We start from the raw sequence: 20,413 nt of genomic DNA on the forward strand, positions 1-20,413 counted from the left end.
TATTACTTGGACGAGTGTAGGAAATGTATAATATATTTATTAAATTAAATAAATAACACAAAAATATCATGAAAATAATTAATTATTATTTTATAACGATTTTTTTTTTTTAAAATTAAGGTATAAATTATTACTACTTAAATAATAAATTAATAAATATTAAAATTAAAACATTGATGTATGAGTAAAAAACAACTTAAACTAAACAACAACCCAGTAGACGGGTCACGGACTGCGGCCCACTGTCTACAAGTAAGGAAGATAAGGACTGGAAACTTAAGTGAAACATATGATAATAATTGAAAACACAAGAGAAACGTGTGATAAGAAAGCAACAGGCGTAAAACATAATATGCATCGGATGACGTCATCGTAAGGAAATGTGGGGAAGGGTGTGGACGACCGGACTAAACTGAAGGCGGGTAATAATTATGATTTCCATTGAAATATAACAATGGGAGAAAGGGTGACTTGAACTTCAAAGTGAACTAGAAAACATAACGTGGGTTGTATAATTCTATTAAATTAGTATTTAAATGTGTTATTTTTGGAATTTTATTATGATGTTTAAATGTATACGTAATACAATAAAGAATACAAATCATATAAAATGTTCCCCAATCGAATTTTTGAATGCAATAATTGAATACTATACTCCAAATGTTCATGCGTGTAAAATTTTTCACTCAAAAGTTTAATTTATTTGTGTATCTTGCTGGTTAGAGCGTTAGGCGTATAATATAGGTAGGTAAAAATAATCAATGAATTGTTAACATACTATTTTTGTTATAGTATTTTTCACCGAGATGATTTTAGAACACGAAGGAATTAAATGTAATATAAAATAATGATTTTTAAATTAAAATTGGTAGATATGTGGGATTGAAGGATAGTGAAAATGACATGCTTAAGACGCTTATGTATTAAAGTATAAAAACAAATTGTTCGGCGTGTACAGTGCGCGTCTTTTAAATGGGCACTAATAAAACTTTAGGAAGGTAGGTAGTAGGTACTTAAGATAATATATTTGTTAAGGTTAACTTTGATCTTTTAAACACATTATTGTTTTCCTCGCTTAAAATTATATATAGAACTACGATGTTTAATTATTATTATCTATTGAACACCGACTGAACCTAATGAATCATTTAAAAATATAATATGATAGGTACTCAATAGATTTTTATGTTCTGGCTTTTTGGGATGTTGTTATTTAAGAAAAAATAAACAAATATTAGATGCATCACACGCAAAAACATTGCCTTACCGTGTTAAGGTAAATATCGATATCTAAATATATCGAAAGAAAATTACAACATATTTCCTCGATGGAAGTGTATGAAAATTACAGAAAGCACAATAATTATGTACAGTTATAGAAAATTGTATATTACCTACATATGCGATACAGATGTATCGGATATCTAATATTTTAAAGATTGTATTTATTTAAAAATAATAAATATAGGTACCTATAGTACTTATCTAATACTATACTACATAACTATCAGATGATAAATGAACCTAATAGTCAACATTAGAATTTATTAACTACCAAATACTTCATTTAATAAGGATACATTTCATAAATCACTAAAAAAAGTAATGTAAGCAACCTATTCGAACAAAAACTTAGAAATTTAAATGAAAATATGAATTAATAATTCAATTCCCATTTCCCTGTATATAATAAGTATAGACTATAAAGAGACTTCAATATTTTTATGCGTGAATGATGTATAAAAAATGTTGAATATTAGGTTGCAATTATTTATCACAAAATAATATTTATAAACTTAATATTTAATGTAGGTACATATCTATCCACATTGTATGTATAGATATTATGTACTTGTGAAGTATGGTAATTGGTAATAGAAGGTACTATATGACTATAAAATTAAATAAAAGTTCCCACGTCCCACTCAAATACACATTGAGCACGGCAGGTAGGTATAGATATACTCACTGTTGACGGCAGGTGTATTTTGCAATTGATGAAATCTCTGAGCGAACGGGGTCGGTATACTTGTAATACTGCCTGAGTGTAGGGTGGGTCCAGGAAGCCTATAACAATAGAAAATATAAATTAACATTAACTTCATCTGAAATAGTGTGTACATGCGAGTATAAAGAAAATAGCGCATATCAAAACGCCGACTATTGTCCATTGTAATAATAATATAATAAGGTGATTTTAACCGGAACCTTAATCTAACTTCAGGAGACGTCGGGACACTCCTGGACTGATTGCGACGTGCACTGTTCGAATTCCCCATTGGAACTGAACACCGTCTGCTGGGGTAAAAAGGGATGAAGGGTCCACGCCCTTCTATATACACATCCAAAATGACGTAATTTATTTTCATTTTTCCCCCCACTCTTCTAAACATCTTATGTACATTACATATATATGTTATATTTATTATATACACTCTATAGTCTATTATTCGTTCTAACACGATTTATCACTTTAGTTTCGTTAAACATTACCTTGATTGCTTCATATCTGTAGGTATTCTGGACTTGGGGCTTTCAGATTTCTGCTGTTGTTTCTGTTTCTGTTTGTATTTGGAAAGAGCGAAGAATAAACCCAGTATGGCTTTCAAGTTACCTTCTTTGACGTCATGGGCTGTAATACCGTCCAAAGCTACTCCAAGTGTCTCCAAAAGGTCCAAACAGCTCTTGATATTTCCCAACTGGAATAAATAAATTATGATATCATTAGTGCATTTTTTTTATATTTACAATGTATTACATTATTCTTCCATAGTTATCTATGGAATATATAGTTATATATAATATATATAATATATATATATATATAATATAATATATATATATACTATATATAATATATAGTTATATATTATCTACTCGTATGTGAAAATGTCAAATGTATTCAAATTCATGTTTTAATTATCTATTGCAGTATAGATTATAAATTTTAATATCATTATTAGACATTGGTAGTTTTTGTATTATTTATTGATAATTAATGATTACTGTAGTTTAATTTGTAATAGCTAATAATCAAAAATCAATAAATAGTCAAGTATAGTTAATATTTAAATATGTTTAGTTATGCGTTATGGCCGTTATGTCAAACTTTAAATAACACAGAAATAAAATATTTAAATACAGTTTTATTTATGTATATTTCTTCACGATAAAATTGTCTTTGAGTTTATAACAAATTAAATTATAATATGTATACCTACGTATATAATTTATATACGAAAATCTGATAATATTTTTGATGTTAAATCTTTTCTTTTATTTTTTTCTAATTTATACAATTTATAAATATCTTTTTACATAAGTATAAATGATGATCATAATGTTAAAATCAAATAAGATAAAATAAATTAGCTAAATTTTTTAAAAACTTAGGACTTCAGTATAGGAGTCATCCAGTTATAGAAATGTGTAGGTAGTAATTAGTAATATTTTACCTCACAAATTAAATTCTTAACATAACATCTAAATGATCTTTGATTTTTTTAATCGTTTTATTTTATTTGCCTATGTTAAAACAATAAAGTAGGTAGTTTAAAACCACCAAACATAAAACGATATGGAAAAAATTGTCATTGAATGTTAAAGTTTTAAGTTATTTTACATCTCTACAGTGTTTTTTTTTTTTTGTAGATTGTATACCATTCCGTAGTAGATAGATTTTCTGTAATGCGATCGGTATTGTATTAATACCCATACTTATGTCTATATTATTATAACTTATTTTTTTAAAACATAATACATTTATGTCAGAAAATAAACCTAATAATTATTTTTAATTACCCTATTTTCTTAAGAAAATTATCTCAGATAAGGATTTTTAATATATTAACATTTATTAACACATTATGATTTTATCTTTATTCTTTTCTATCAACAATAAATAAATAATGATAATTTATAAGTAATTGACCAATTATCGTATTGAAGTTTCATTATTAAAAAAAAGTGTTGTTACATGTTAATTTAATTTTTTTTATAGTATTTAAGTAGTTTTTTAGTATTAGTATTTATATAGTAGGTAAGTGTTTTAGTTTGTAAGATTTAAATAATATACAAATCGATTAAATCACAATTAGAAATAATTAAAATGTTTAGCAAAAATATATAATATTGTTTTATTTATTTAACAATGTAGCATAATTTCTTATATATATATATAAGTAAACTAGTATACACTCTACTGGTTACTGTTTAAAATTATTATTAACTACCTTTTGTAATTTTATATTTTCATAAATAATTCATGATTTATTTGAATAAACTACAAGCAAATTTGTTTGCGATAACAAGACACTAAATTCAAATTTAAATAAATAATAATAAAAAAAAAATATGGTTTTACTTAATTTATACAAGAACGAGTAAATTCACATTAAGAATTCTTCGCCGATTAAGAAAAATTGGCACTTTCGAGATAAAAATAATAATTATTCAGTTCACGGTAGATAGTATTATGTTATGGTCTTAGTTCACAGGGAAAGCGAAGGATAAATTATAACTATTCTGTGTATAGAATATTGATTGATGAAATATCATTGAGGAAGAATTTGTTTGTTATTTATAGTATTCATAATACGCATAACTGCACTTACAAAATCGTAAAGATTATACGATGTTATATAATATGTTATTTCATATAATTTTATTTTTACGTGAAATATACCTATAAATTATTGTAAAAATGTGCATGTATGTCTACATAGGTCATAGGGTAATAGATACTAATACAGTAATAAACTATAACATATCTATTATCTATATATGACTATAAACTATAGGTATACAATATATATTATACATAACTATATAAAAGATATTAAGATGCTCAATTTAACGTGGTAAAAATAACGATTCGTGCATAGGATTAACATTTTATAGTAAACTATGCACAAAATGTTTATAATTGTAATAAGTATACGAAAACTATAACTATTGGCTATTAATTGTAACCTAACAACCTAGACCTAGTTAGTGACTAATATGCTAGGTAGATATGCTAGGATGCTATAGGGTAGGTACCTATAATTATTATTTTTTGATATTTCAAAATTAAATAAAGTGTTCTATAACTTGTTTCAAACCAATAAAAAAAATGTTTAAAATATTAATAGTAATATTACACAATTGAAAATTCTTTGTCTGATGGACAATGGTTTTGGATAGGGTCGTTATCATATTAACATACACAATACATCCTATATAATACACTTATATTTTATAATTTAGACAAATTGATAACAACGTTAAAACAGTTAATAACGTCATTATAGTTTAATTATTTTTAGAAAATAAAATTTATTTAACAAACTATTGAGAAAAAAACTGGATTGTAATTTTACAAGCCGTTAACTTATTCTATCAAAATAATTGATAAAAATACAATGTATATATTAATGTACAATTAAATTAAACATAATATAGAAGATTTATAGCATTTTTCTAAAAGTTTTGCAAGTTGAATTTATTCTAATATAATATTATTTTTTAATAATTAATTAGGTTAAAATATTATTGTATTATGGAATATTACATTATATTTAAAAAAAAAAATGTAACTAGGTACAGCATAAACAAATGCATTTTAATTTTTAGGTCTGTTCTAAAATTAAATTATTTAATCCTTAACTATGCTTATTAGTTATTACAAGTCTACAAACGATTTTGACTTGAAAAAGAATTCGTACTACAATGAGAATATTGCATACTATAATGTAGTTGATTACTCTTGATTAAAAAAAGTAATAATATAACCAGTGAAACCTATGCAATGCAATAGTAACGAAACAAGTTTTATTCACATACATGCACTTTTTCGTTTTATGAAATGACCAATGGCCAATGAACAAAAGAGAACAAAACAATGCATAATGAAGTTTAAGTATCCTTTTTTTTTTTTTATTATTATTATCTCATTTACAATCGACTAACTTAGAAATTAGATCCTATATTATTATGTATTATTAAACAGTAACTAATTCGACAGAACAAAACCACAAAACGAGTAACAGCGTCCTTGATAAACGATAATGATAATGTATAATATACTTTGTGTTTCTATTGTTTAGGATTTTTTAAATTATTTTATTTTTATAGAAATACACATTTGTTTGATGTAGATAAAATGCGAGGTGGCAATGATTGATATTTGGAAAGCACAGAAAAAACGTACTTGACAGTTTTACTAATGATTTAAAAACATCTTTTAAAATTATATATATTACGTTGCTCACGCACATTAACTATTAAGACATTTGAAAGGTTAGAAAATCTTTAGACATTTCACATTAGTAACATCGGTACTATTAAACATAATCTAATTACAATTTACTGTGTTGTAGAAATCAAAATAGTGTTTCCGGTCTCGGTGATTTGCCTATACGACTATACATACTTAATCTTAATCTGATAATACACTATATTACACAGATACCTAATGTACATTTACGACCTGCAAGAATGTTTTATTTTCATTTAAAAATATTTAATTTTAATTTTTGGTTTGAATATCTAATACTTAAAGCCAGAATCAATTCAATAAAACATGCAATTTCCAAATAAATTAAAAGATATGAGACGTTTATAACAAAATTAACAAAAATTGATGTAATTAACTATATATTTTCATCATTACGTTAGGCTGTAAATAATGTATTTATTTTCTAAGCCAATTATTTATTATTATTTAACTATTTGAAAAGTTGTTTTATTTGTTTTTTTTAAACAAAAAGAGCAAATATTTCTTTTTAAAAATTTAAATTAAACACGAAAGATAAAATATATTAATGACCTATTGTACATATAGATAATATAGATACTTAAGATTTTGTAATGACTAAAATTTATTTTGTGTACGTGCGTCGTGCATGTAATGAAAACTTTTAGTTACCTACTTGCCAATAAAGCCGACGTCATCAACGTAAAATTTCAAAATACCGTTTTTATAATAATTCAAGTCATCAGCCTGTTTGTTTGTCATTATACTGAATATTACAGAATTTAGGAATTGATTAATATTTTGTTTGGTTTACAAACTTCTTAATGGGGGTTATGTAGTTGCCGTTTTTGTCAGAAAAATAGAGAGAAAAACAACACCAGATTAATAAGAAATAACTAACAATTATTTAAAATAAAGTTCAGTCTTTCTTCGTTTAGGGAAGTCGAAGTGTACACTCCGGTCTTGCTACGATTTAGATATTTTAGAAACAGGTCGTTAATAATAAAGTGATGGTTAGCACAAACAAGCTGACAGAATATACTTTAAAAGAAAAGAAAAATGTAATCCCTTGATTTGCTTTAAAAAATAAATTTAAAAAAATAAAAACTAAGACGCGGTTCGTGAGGACACGCATACGTTTTAATTAGGGTAGGTATTTGAAATGCGACTAGGTTAATACAGAATTAACTAAATCAAATAACTACGTTTTAAATATACATTCCAAACATGTTCACTCTCATTTTTCCCTTTAATATTGAATTTATTTAAATTTTGATTTTTAACATTTTTAATATATTTAGGTACTTAAAGTCTAAAGACTATATTTACAAGTTCTTGAAATGATTTGTACACATGGCAGATGTAGGTGGATAATATTGATCACATCCGTGCTATATGTGCTATATGTGCTATATGTTATAGAAAGAGTATTATAACTATATAAACTTCAATTATTTAAATAAAATCCCCTTTTTATACTATTGATTATTCAATAAATAATATTTTTGAAAATTTTGATGTACCTAATATCAAAGTTCAGACGATTTTTAGTGTTTTTATTATTATTAATAAAAACACACTGAAATTAATAGTTTTTAAAAATGCTTTTGCAAAAATGTATAATAGATATAACATTGGATCTAGTATTCTAATATTTATTTTATTTTAACTACCTATTTCACGAATTATTAATATGATAGATGATTATAAATTATTTAAGTTTTTAAATCGCATATCATTCAAATGCATTATTAACATAAGTCTAATATACTAAGTACGTAAAGTTGAATAACTTAAACGGCCAAACACTGGTCGTTAGAATCTTGATTTTGACGCGAAAACGTTTTCAGAAAAATTATTCACTAAATAATTTTAAGTAAAGTATAGAAGAGTTCTCATATTTTGACAAATAGAAATTAGTTTGTGTTTTCACAGAACACTCCTTATAAGTCGTAGTAAATAAAAAAATTAGATTTTGAGTAATTATCAACTGCATGCAATATTGCAATATAATGCATTAGTGAAGAAAAAAACGGGGGCGAAGATGCTTGGTGAATTGTCTTCTATATAATAATATTAAAATACAATATTCTAAAATAAACGTCTTAATAGTAGTCTTACTTATAAACTATGTTATAATTAAGGTATTATACTTAATAGGTGAAAATTATGCATTTAATTCGAATTTTTATTATCGAAGCGTGAGTACCTATATTATTATGTAATGGCGACGTGTCTTCTATAACTATTTAAATTCGGTTCGGCTCACGTTTAACATTAGGTTTATAACTACTTGGAAGTTTATTTTAGTTTTTTTAACCGTTCTGATTTGAATATAAAACTATAATAACTTGTATTATACACTCTTGCACGTATACTCGATAATGTGATATCGTTACCTACTTGTTAGCTGTTGGTATTATAGTAGGTATACGAGATGATTTTTTTATATCAAATATAGTACGTTGTACGATCTAATTGATCGTCTACTTGACTGTATCGCTATAATAATTATACGTATGTTGATAAATAGGTGTTTAGAAGAAGAAAAAATACACATAAAAGTATCAAGTTAACTCAAACGTATATGACCTAAGGCTCAACGACCTCAGTTGCAGCTCAAGCACGATCAGTGGAAAATATTTTGAGGTTATAGGTCACTGGACCGCCGCAAAACAATTGTCTCTACTATCCATATATGGTTTTAAATTATTTATCTTAATGTATTTTGAGAGAAATATAATATATTATAATATTTAAAACGTTCTAAATCTCGTTAATTGTATTCAGGATGTTTTTAAACTAAAGAGATACGTGTAATTATGTTCTTTTGTTCGGAATAAAAGTGAAAATCAATTTTGAGTTATTATGTATAGCTAATGTAAGGTAGCTATACTTATAAATTATAATAATGAATGGTTTTATTTCAAAATATCGTTGCGCTTTATGCAAATCGTATGGCGTACGGTTATAGTGATGAATGATTATGATGATGCAGTGGCGCCGCGAACCTTTATGTTTTGATGACAAGGCAGATTGTATTTTTTTTTCTACCTCCAGGGAGTCTCCAGTCTTATCCATACTATGTAAAAGTAATATTATAGTAGTTAAGTATTGAGAATTTGAAATAGATTACGCTTAAAAAATTAATTATTATTTACAATCATTTTCTACTTTAGTCATCACGTTAATTATGTTATATTGTTTAAATGAAAATAACCATATAGTTACCTAATTTATGTATGAAGTTTTCAACATGATTTACATAGGTTTTTATCAAAAATTAAAATTAAATTAATGTTCATTAAAATTTATAAAAAAAATCCAAATTCTAGACAATTTTGTTAAAAAAAAAAAAAAAAAAACGAAGTCGATATTAATATAATTTATATACTTTAGGTTTTTATGACTAATAAACTTAAAAATAATTATAATTTATAATTTAATTTGAAAAAAAATAAAACGAAATGTTTACATAATCAAGATAATATATAATATTATTTAATAATGCATCTATCTATAATCTATACTATTTTACAATGCTATAGTATAATATTATAGCCTATATTATATTAATTAGAATATTTGATTTTAATATAGGTAGTTAAATAGTTTATACATATACTTTTTATTCTTGTATTAAGTATTTATTTTATTATTGTATTCCATCTTGTACTCCAGTTTCCTGATAAATATTCAGTAGGTACTTTATAAATTGCATTATATAAGATAACTAGGGATTAAAAAATGTAATAGGTATTGTAAAAAAAAAAATAATTATTGTATATCATTCGTTAAAGCAGATATGGAAGTAGACAAAATACTACTTTTTTCAACTATACCTAATATGTGTTATGTCTATGTCTTATGTACATTTCAATTTATTTTTTTTTAATAATTTGAAATAAATTTGATTTATTAAGAGCGTTTTTTTTTCAAATTCCAAAGGGTTTGTTTTTTAAATATTCTATAACAACGATTTGATGATGAAGATTCCATTATAATTCAAAGCAATTTATTATAAAATAAAAATATATTAATATTATTAGAACAATTAACAGACTGTATTTAGAATATTATTATTTATAGTTTTCAAAAATTAAATAGGTACAACATTTATATACTTTTACCTAATACGACTAGTATAACGGACTAATATTATTACCGTTACAATTATGTGGACGTTTTCGTGCATGATTTTCATATTAGCTAATATTGTTTTCGCATTATAAACGCAAAGAAAAGATCCTTTTTTTTCCAAGACGAGAAGCAGACTACAATGATGTGGACCGCATAAAAATAAATACCAAGGTTATCCGTGACAAAATTGACAATTATTGTTCTCTCTCGACTCACTGTGTCTCTTTTTCTGTCTTTCTTTTTCTGTTAATGGCTGCAGAGATGAAGTCGCAGGTTTCCATGTGAAACGTGACAATTGGTATTATTTGGCGACTAAAAATGTTGTCTAGGTACATTATTTATTGTTAAAAATCTCGTCTAAGACTTCAAAGCAGTTTTGGTCTAAATGATACCATATAATCTATTTTAAACTTCGAGCACGATAAAACTGTTTAAGTTGACACAAGAAGCACGATCGAAATAAAAAATTGTAAATATAAATGAAATTATTATTAATGCAATTTACTTTGTATACAAAATGCAAACGTAAATGGTTTCATTTCATGTTATGAGTAATTTAATATTATATTTTCTTATTTTATACTTTGTTTGATATTTTTTTTGACTATTTATACTTAAAAAAAGAGAGAGATTCATAAATATTTATTTTTAAAATAATAATTTTTGTATTCTGTACTCGTATATTTTAAATTTATTAAATATGATATTAACATTATATAATGATATTATAATTATTTTTCTTTTAATAATATGTATTCATTAAATACATATTATTATTTTTTATCATTTAATAATTATAATTTATAAAAATGTTAGTATGAATGTAGGCAATGATTGTACCTATAAAGTAGGCGTGTATACTTAATGTATACACAATATATCAATATGCATATAGTATTATTAAGTATGTATTTGATTCTTAGAATGTGTACTCTATAATAGTACGTGCAATATAATGGTTTGATAAAAACTAATTCATAAATATCTGAATAGTTACTAGTTTTTAAATATAAACAATAATTATTTTAACAATATAAATATATATGTTTCAATACTGCGATAAAAGGTTAGGCTACTGGGACGTGTATTTTTATAGTCCGAAAACTATGACGAGTGATTATTGTATTTGAAATGTATGTGTTTGAAAAGACAAGTCTGAGTGAAATTCGAAAAATGGTCATGATTTTGTTTAAAAAAAGCTATTATATATTTTTTTCGAAGCTTTTTTGTCAACTTCTGAATGATTTTATAATTTAGAAAAAATCTGATTTAAATTTACAATCTATGTAGATATTGAAGTGCTGCATGAAAATGTTTGAATATGTTCGTTACGTTGAATATTATTAACCGAAAATTAAACGATGTGATAAATAAAAAAATAATTATAAAATGAATAGTTTCCTCGCTTCAATCGGAATCTATAACCCAAATTCGCATTTTCATAATAAAAAATAACGGTAAATTTTTTAATATTAGTATTTATCTCAAATGACAGTGAGGTCAAGATTACAATATGATTGTAGAGATAACAAATAATACCAAATACGAATCATTTTTATTTAAAAATCTGTACAAATTGTATATTTATTGTAAGAATAGTTTTAAACTGTGTTGACTCTTACTTTAATTGTTAAAAAATTATTGAAATAAGTGAAGTGATTAACATTTAATTATCAAACAAAAAGGAAATAAGTGTTAATTTAGTTATAAAATACGTTATTATATTAATCCAAAATATTTGAAAATTATATTCTACTATTCTACATATATAATAATATTTTTTAACGTGAATACAATTACATCCTATACTCTTAAACATATGATTAATTATATAATACATACATTTAAAATTAAACAGTTATAATACTTATTACAGTACACAATAATACGATATCGTATATTATACCTACACATATAGCCATGTAGGTATTAAATAGATTTATTCAGTTATTCAATATTATACTACGAGGTGATTTTAATTTATAATTTTAAACCAAAAATTTAAATTTAATAATGTAAAAACTTTTAAAAAGTATTTAAAATAGATAATCAATATTATCGAAAAAATAAAAATAAAAAATTCAAATTACAAGTTATACATAGTATAAAATATTAGTTAAGTATAATCTAAAGTAAAAATGTGTTAGGTACTTAAAAATGTATTACAGACGATACAGTAATTATAAATAATATTCGAGATGATATTCATCATAGTAAAATATTAAAAATGAACTATTTTGTTGTTATGCATTTAAAATTGCTAATATTCGAAATATTCGGAATATTAAAAAATTATAATTTTAGTATCCATTTAAACATTTTTCAATACACTTTAAAAATATTTAAATATTTATGAACACTCAAAACCCTTTTCTAAAAATTCATGAATGATTAATTAAATGTGCTGTTAAAAAAAATGTGAATACATATTATAAGTAGGTATATTATTGTAAATTGTAATAAATTACCTATAAATTATTTTCCAGATGTGATAATTTTCAGTATGCTAAATTTGAGTAAGTACCTTATACTTTATTAATTTTGTTACTTACTTTATTTGTCCATTATAATGTTTATTGTATCAACTGCAGGTCATCTTAAATATCAAATTAATTATATTTTTGATATATTATTTTCACTAAAAAGTTTAACCATAATTTAATTTTAAATGTTTCGAAAAATAAGAAATATTTTTATTCACAGACGGATACGCGATTTTAGTATTTTATTTTTCATACGAACACGAGAACCGGTCTATCCGCTGGTACAGTTCACAGCACACTGTTTCTCCACGCTATGTTGTAGACCGACACGGACACCGACAACATAATCGTATGGCAGCACCCACTATTATTATTATTTTTTATTATTATTATTGTTTTTTTTTTAACCGTTCCGTGTGCCTACTTATAAGGATTATTATAACGTAATTTTAATTTTATCGATCGGCTGTGCTACGTAGATTTCAACTTTCTGTAATACACTACAAACAGTGAACAATAACGCGCGTTTAAAAAGAAAAATGTAAATAAATATGTTTTACATTTTTAAAGAACAACTTTCGCAAATTTCAACTAGATATTATATTATTATAGTTTATGTTTAATGTACGTACAAAAATAAATATAAATAATAAACATTATAATGATGGCCAATGGGTTACGTATGTTTAATGTATATATAATATATATTATATATAAGTACCTACCTATTAATTTGAGCGTTTGTGTGCTATATTTGATACTATTTTTAGTATATACATTACTACATACGTGCAAAACAAATTAACATAAAATATGTACACTTGACATTGACCGTTTTGGTAGGTCAGTTTTATTTAATGGTATATGTATAAGTATATGGTTTCCTGAGTTTAAAAGTGTAACCTATATAAACAATAACAAATTAATGGGCAATAAATAATAATCACGACATCATGTGCATTTTGAGAACTCGTCCTGGTAACCCTAGTGTATTGATTTAATATACGATTACGGTAAATCACGAATGAGCGGTTATTTGGTTAAACTTTTTTTTTGCTACGATAACGGAAAATTAGAGTTTCAATAATGAACCATATGAATTGAATGTATTCTTTGCAATTTAAATGTTCTATAATAGTATAATATATATATATTATATATATGTATGTTTATCACTTATATGTTTAATAACTAGAACAGACAATTACATATACCTATATATTTTGCATATATTATCGGCGTGTTAAGATAATAGCAAATTAGTACGTACTAACATTTATTGTTACATATCTCTAAGTACACATCATTTTAGAACGTATTTTTTATTGTTTATATTGTATAATTATTATATTGATTAGAATTATTTATTGTAATAGGTATTACTCTTTTGTAATAGGTACGAGTACAGTAACTACAACTGCAGTAATGTATTACACTATTAAAGATAAGAAAAATCTTAATAAAAAAAATGATTTCTTCGATTTTCGTTTTTTTATTAAAATGTGTAATTTAGATACTTCATGTCTCATCAGACTTAACATATTATCATCATGAATGCCCATCTTATAATATTTAACTTTATTTTTAAACGAACTGATATACAATAATTATTTATTTAGATAACTTTAGTTATATTACTTATGCATATTTAACGGTTAATTTGCTCATCACTATATTTTTGATTTATATAAATCCATTCATATTTCATTTGTTCTCGGGGAATCTATATGTGTCAGATATATTATATTGCGACGACCGTCTGTCCTAAATCTTCCGTAGAAAACCGTTTGGAAAACGATCGGTTCCGAATTCTAGCTACGTCGTGGGTGTATAATATACGTATTATTATTATAGGAAAGGAAACGATAATATTGTTAAAACATATAACTACGTGCTCGCCGAAGTATAATGTAACACTATATACGTGTCATAAACACTCACATTGGGACAGGTCGTTTAGTGATTTCCGTTATTGCACATTCGGAATTCAGATAGGTACAGCGTTCGCGTTTTAATTCCGCACAATACTGTATTGACGTCGCTTATACGCACTGCAGCACAACTGCATAATATTTAGGTAAGACGCGAATTATTCGTCGATGACAATATCGATGAGTGTAATATCACACTGATATACATACACGATACAGGCACATGATGATTTACGCGGTTAACTTTCTTTCGGACCCAAACGGACTACTACCACTATGATATATAGGCTATAATATATACGAGGTACCTATTTCCCGCGTGTCTCGGACACGTCGTCGTCGGTGGCTCCAGTATTGGAGGTCAGAGGCGGGTCGTTAATCGAATAATATGTAAACTTCTCCTCGTTTAACCTTCAAAACGGCGCCCAGAAATGTATATAGGTGGATTATAGTGACTTAGTGCGTGCGTGTGTGGTGCGTGCGAGCGAGTTCGTGTGTGTAAGTGTGTATTGCATGGCTATAAAGCATAAACAAAATGCAAGCAGGAGTTTTGTAGGTCAGATGGAAGCGGCTATACAATAATAATATATACATATACTTGTAATTATATACTTTTGTACACGTGAAACAGGTTTGGACACGCGCTTATCATTGTCCCGAGTCAGCTGATCGGCAAAGTGTGTTAAACGCGCGCAAGACGTGTGTCCCCTAAGCGAGTATCTTATACACCTATATGGTTGTGCGCGTAATATTTAAATTTATAAATTTTCTTCTACTCCCCTTCCTTGACATCTCGTCCGCCCCTCCCGTTCAACACCGTCCGCGTCTCGGAAGTCTATACGGTCGCCGGGCCGATAAGAAACTGTACACAGCACATTACACGCGCTATAATCTACGATTTTATTTCGTTTTTATCCTCGCACCTGACGTAATAGTGTAATACGCGTTCGTTAACCGACACGATACATAATTCGAGTAGAAGTACCTACATATATAATATAATATATATTGTAACGACAAGCTACTTACCATTTGTAAATGCGTTCTTGGTTTCCTGTTCACGTCCGGCAACCGATGATTGCCTGAAAATATACGTAAAAGCGACGGGATATAATGTCTTATATGGATTTTCGGGATTTCCACGTCCAGTATTAAACGTTACATCGTAAAACCAAAATGCTATAAAGAAACCTGTCACGGTGCCAACCGTCCAGTCAAAATTACATATATTGTTGATCACTATATTTGTATGATATTTATTTCCTATACCTCATCGAACTCATGTGTTCGAGTTCCTCGACCTCCGTACATAATATTATATTATTATATTATGTGTAATATTTTTTTTTATGAACTCAAATACGGTGTTTAACTCGGACATTTTTTTTAATCTGTTTTTTTTCTCTAGAAAAGCAATAAAATTTATTTTTTATAGTAAGAAGATTTAAATTTCATTATCTGCGGTGTTAACAAGAAATACATAATGAGCTTATGTTAGCGTATTATATTATACTAAAACAGTCAGTGTCAATGCGACAAGAAATTAATCAACTACGATTGTTTTCCTTTAAAGGATTAAATAAAAAAAAAGAGTTTATTATGTATGAATTCATAACGATTAATTAGAATCAGCTGTACTGCTGTAGTACAAAAGGCTATTAAGTTATAATTATAAATTATAAAGTTTATAACTAAAAGTTATAAGCCTTAAATCACTGTAAATTACTGTATAAAATATGATCTTAAATTTTAAATTACATATTAACCGAATTGTAGGGTTTTTATTTTTTATACAGTGTTCCTGCCGTCCCTGGCCATATAAATTGAGTTATTTTGTGCAATATAATAACTAATAATTCTTTTTTACTCATAAAATATTCTATGATTGAAATTATATAGTTTTATATAAATAATAAGTGACACCACAATTAATGTTTTATAATATTATTATTCATTGCAGATCAATAGGGAGATAAATTTGATGCATTTGATTTTATATTAATAATAAATGACGTGTTCAATTTAATATTTAATTATTCAATTAACTCACAAATTGTTTCCACGAGATCGGAAAGCAGAACACCATCAGCCAAATCTTGTTGCAAATCTTTAATGTTTTTCTTTGATTTGGCTTTATCCAAGTAATGATTTGCCCAGTCCGTATAAACCTGAAATCAGTAAATAATTTATTAACTACCTATTAAATTGTAAATTATTAAGTACACATTTAAAAGTGACAAAAAATGAACAAGTTTTTTTTATTGATTTTTAGTTATACAAATTAAACTCAGATGAAATTAAATCACTAAAGCAGTATTACGGCATTCAAACAAAATAAATTAATGCAATACACAACAGATCTTATTAGCTTATAGTTTGATCAACATGTTATATAATATTCATATAATAGCTAGAATCAATTTTTATTTGTAAAAATATTACTTTTAATATATTGTAGAGTCGTGCATCAGGTGTTTGCAACGAAAAATGTATTAAACAATTATTTTTTATTGTACACATAAGGGATATCTCAGCTTTTTAATTGGGTGAAAAGGATGCTTACTATATTTCAGCAAAAGCCTTAATTATGAAGACCATTTTAGTATTTTGGGTCATAAATAATGCAAGTTTTCACTATAATTAATGTCTAAATGAGATCGTTAATCGCTACCCGGGAAACACTGCCGTTTTTAGACACTCTACCCGTAAATTCCACCGTATCCGACTAACAGTTTCAGAAGTAATGAACAGCATGTAATTAAAAGAAATTATAGAAATAGTAATAATAATAAATTATAATAATTAAAAGCTCGGCATAAAAATACGTAAAAATATGAAAAACAATAATATTTTATATCGCTTTAATCCATCACAATTAAAATTACAAATTAAAAGTAATCGTGCGATATTTTAATTTTTGAATTACTTACGTATTTAAATTGTATAGTGATTCCATAGCAATTGATAAAATAAAATAACGTGATATTAATGTTTATAATAATACATGCGTGTAATTTTAGTAGCCTGAAATCAACTTCTAGGGGCATCTGTAGTTCTACGATTTAGTGAATCATAATAGAGTATACACAATACGCATTTTGATATTACAATGCATATAATATTATAATTTGTATAGACTAATTTCATTCTGTAATTGCTGTATTTAATATTTTATATGCAAATAAAATATTATGTATTATGTAAAACAATTTACAGCCTTAACAACGAAAATCCAAATAATCAGTATTTATATGTTATATTTCAAATGTTTGTGTTTATAATTGAGTTAAGTTTCAGTGAGTGCTGAATCATGATTGAAATAGTAAATTTAATACAGACATAAAATATTATAATATGCTTGCTATTTTTTCTATGTAATTTTATTTAACATTTATATTTTACTTCAATCATATAACTGCAATTTTCAAAACGTATAGGTTACTCTTAAATACATTTATATAATTATTCCAATGAAAAAAATAATTTTGAAATGATTTGTATTTTGTTATAAATCTCGTGATTTGGTTTGAATATACATATATAAAAAATACTTTATTCAATTTGTACGATCGTATAAAATAATTTTCTCTTTTTTATAACCCTTACCAATCATCTAAAATTATTTATGTAGGGAAGTTTCTGTCATTAATTTTGTGGAAAATATTAGCCTCCAGGGGTCTTATTATTATTATTACCCTCCACAATAATTACTTTTATATTTTTTTTTTATCAAATAAGTTTATTATTTTTAGAAAAATTACCTTAATTATTTGTGCATACTGTTGTTGATGCGTTTGCACAGAGTTATCATTTCGGACTCCCGTCCGGGATACCCTGATGCATCCCGACATTGATATTGATGATATAAATTTCCTTTGACGAGTTCATTCAACTAAAAGTAATTGAAGAATTGTTACATAAAATAAAATGTCAGTTTAAGTCGACAAAAATAAAAATTGAAAATATTTAGTCAGTTCAAATATATTTTTTTTAAGTGAAAAAGTTCATAAAAAATTAACTTGAGTCTTTTTTTTATAAAATTTACAAATTCATCATCAAAATTGGTTGATTAAATTACTTATGACATAAATAGATAAGATTGTTTTTAGTTTCATTGTATAATAATAATAAAAATAACTAAAATCAATATAAATTATTCTCGCAATTATGGAGTTTATATACACTTCATCTATGTTTGGATATATTTTTTTTTAAATTTTAAACAATTATTTTATTTAATAAACAATATCTAGTTACCTAATAAAATAATTTCATTAAAGTCAAAGTAAAACTTTTTTTGTTCAATTGCCAATAAAGTAACGTTTGTAATTATTAAGTTATAAAAAATAATATTATGCACGTTAAAGTTAGTGTGTAAATATCTAAAAATAGATTAGTTTTGTGAATCGTCAAAATCGAAAGTACCTAGCCAGAGTTTATTAAAATTATATGGTACTATCCAGCCATATTACTGTTTAAAAATATAACACGCAGAATGAGCATGTGTGTACTGTGTATGCAGCCTTACCAAAAAGTAATGTTTTTTATTTTAGTTTGTTTTTCATGGACGGTGTCCAAGTTATCTCCATTAAGTTGTTGGCCATTAGGTGACTGGAGTGAATATTCCTGTAATGAAACAAACAAACGTAAAATAAGTTGTATGCTTTAAGTTGAATAGTAAAGTTAATATAATTTAGAATTAAAGAGCTCTAAATATCAATTTGATTTCGTTAATCGTTAATGTTCATACTTGTTTCTATATTTAAATACACTAACCATACTTCACTACCGCAGTTAATTCGATGCGATTTTGAATACAACAATAGTGTTTTGCGGTCATAAGAACACTTAAAATAATATAATTTCTAGACACCGTTATCCGTGATCGATATTCATAGAAAAATATATACCAGATGGTATACGGCGTACTAGATAGTACCCTCCAATGGTTTTACTGCAGCTCATGCTACAAAATTATATTTATTAATTTATTTTAATAATATATTTGAGTTCATTTGCATTTCCGTTAAAAAAATATTGTAATACCTTAGTTTTACACATTATGTATTTGAAATACGTTATAAAAGTCGTTAGCAATATCATTATCGTTGTTTACACAATATATCCATGATACATGATGCAATGCATTGATGCATATAATAAACTTACAGGTTTTAGAGTATAAAACAGATATTAATTTATAAAAATCTAAATAATAAAAGTAAAATCGATGATAAATTTTAATTATAAAAATTTCAAACTATATAGGTACTTGGATATTATATTAACAACTACAATTATTTAGATTTATAATGTAAAATAAAATAAAAATACGTTAATTCTGACTACTATATTTGTACAAATAAGTTTATACGAAAATATTATAACTTACAAAAGTATTACTATAGTATTATCTTTTCGGTATTTTGTAGGTACCTAATAACAGTATCATCACTCATAAACACTACATGGTTTTGTGGCAGACTAAGACCTAGTGAATAGTGAGCGTTTATTTCCTTTTTATAGCAAAGGGATATCCGGATATATAATAGTATATATAGCACTGCAAATACAGAACATAACACTCAACAGTAGATATAATATACATTAAATTAATCGTTTCA

At 25.5% G+C, this 20,413-nt stretch overlaps 2 protein-coding genes across 12 annotated transcripts in view; one reads left to right on the forward strand and one right to left on the reverse strand.

Moving 5' to 3' along the window:
• LOC114127068 (PCI domain-containing protein 2) overlaps nucleotides 1-20,413 on the forward strand; it is a 564,778-nt gene that overhangs the window by 84,816 nt on the left and 459,549 nt on the right. The window lies entirely within an intron of this gene.
• LOC114127075 (protein sickie) overlaps nucleotides 1-20,413 on the reverse strand; it is an 81,931-nt gene that overhangs the window by 38,930 nt on the left and 22,588 nt on the right. For 6 of the 11 annotated variants that reach the window (XM_050207293.1, XM_050207261.1, XM_050207275.1 and 3 more), the window contains exons 1-5: nucleotides 17,720-17,851; nucleotides 16,840-16,957; nucleotides 15,819-15,871; nucleotides 2,494-2,699; nucleotides 1,970-2,067 (exon numbers count right to left, since the gene is read on the reverse strand). In XM_050207293.1, coding sequence (XP_050063250.1) covers nucleotides 1,970-2,067; nucleotides 2,494-2,699; nucleotides 15,819-15,871; nucleotides 16,840-16,957; nucleotides 17,720-17,836 — 592 coding nt within the window. In that variant the 5' untranslated portion in view covers nucleotides 17,837-17,851. Of the gene's footprint in view, nucleotides 1-6; nucleotides 200-1,969; nucleotides 2,068-2,208; nucleotides 2,295-2,493; nucleotides 2,700-12,927; nucleotides 13,151-15,818; nucleotides 15,872-16,839; nucleotides 16,958-17,719; nucleotides 17,852-18,550; nucleotides 18,682-19,317; nucleotides 19,416-20,413 lie in introns of those variants that run through there. The other 5 variants (XM_027991196.2, XM_027991197.2, XM_050207283.1 and 2 more) reach the window with 4 other exon arrangements.

The sequence above is a fragment of the Aphis gossypii genome, chromosome 1 (assembly GCF_020184175.1).
Source record: "Aphis gossypii isolate Hap1 chromosome 1, ASM2018417v2, whole genome shotgun sequence".
Lineage (NCBI taxonomy): Eukaryota > Metazoa > Arthropoda > Insecta > Hemiptera > Aphididae > Aphis > Aphis gossypii.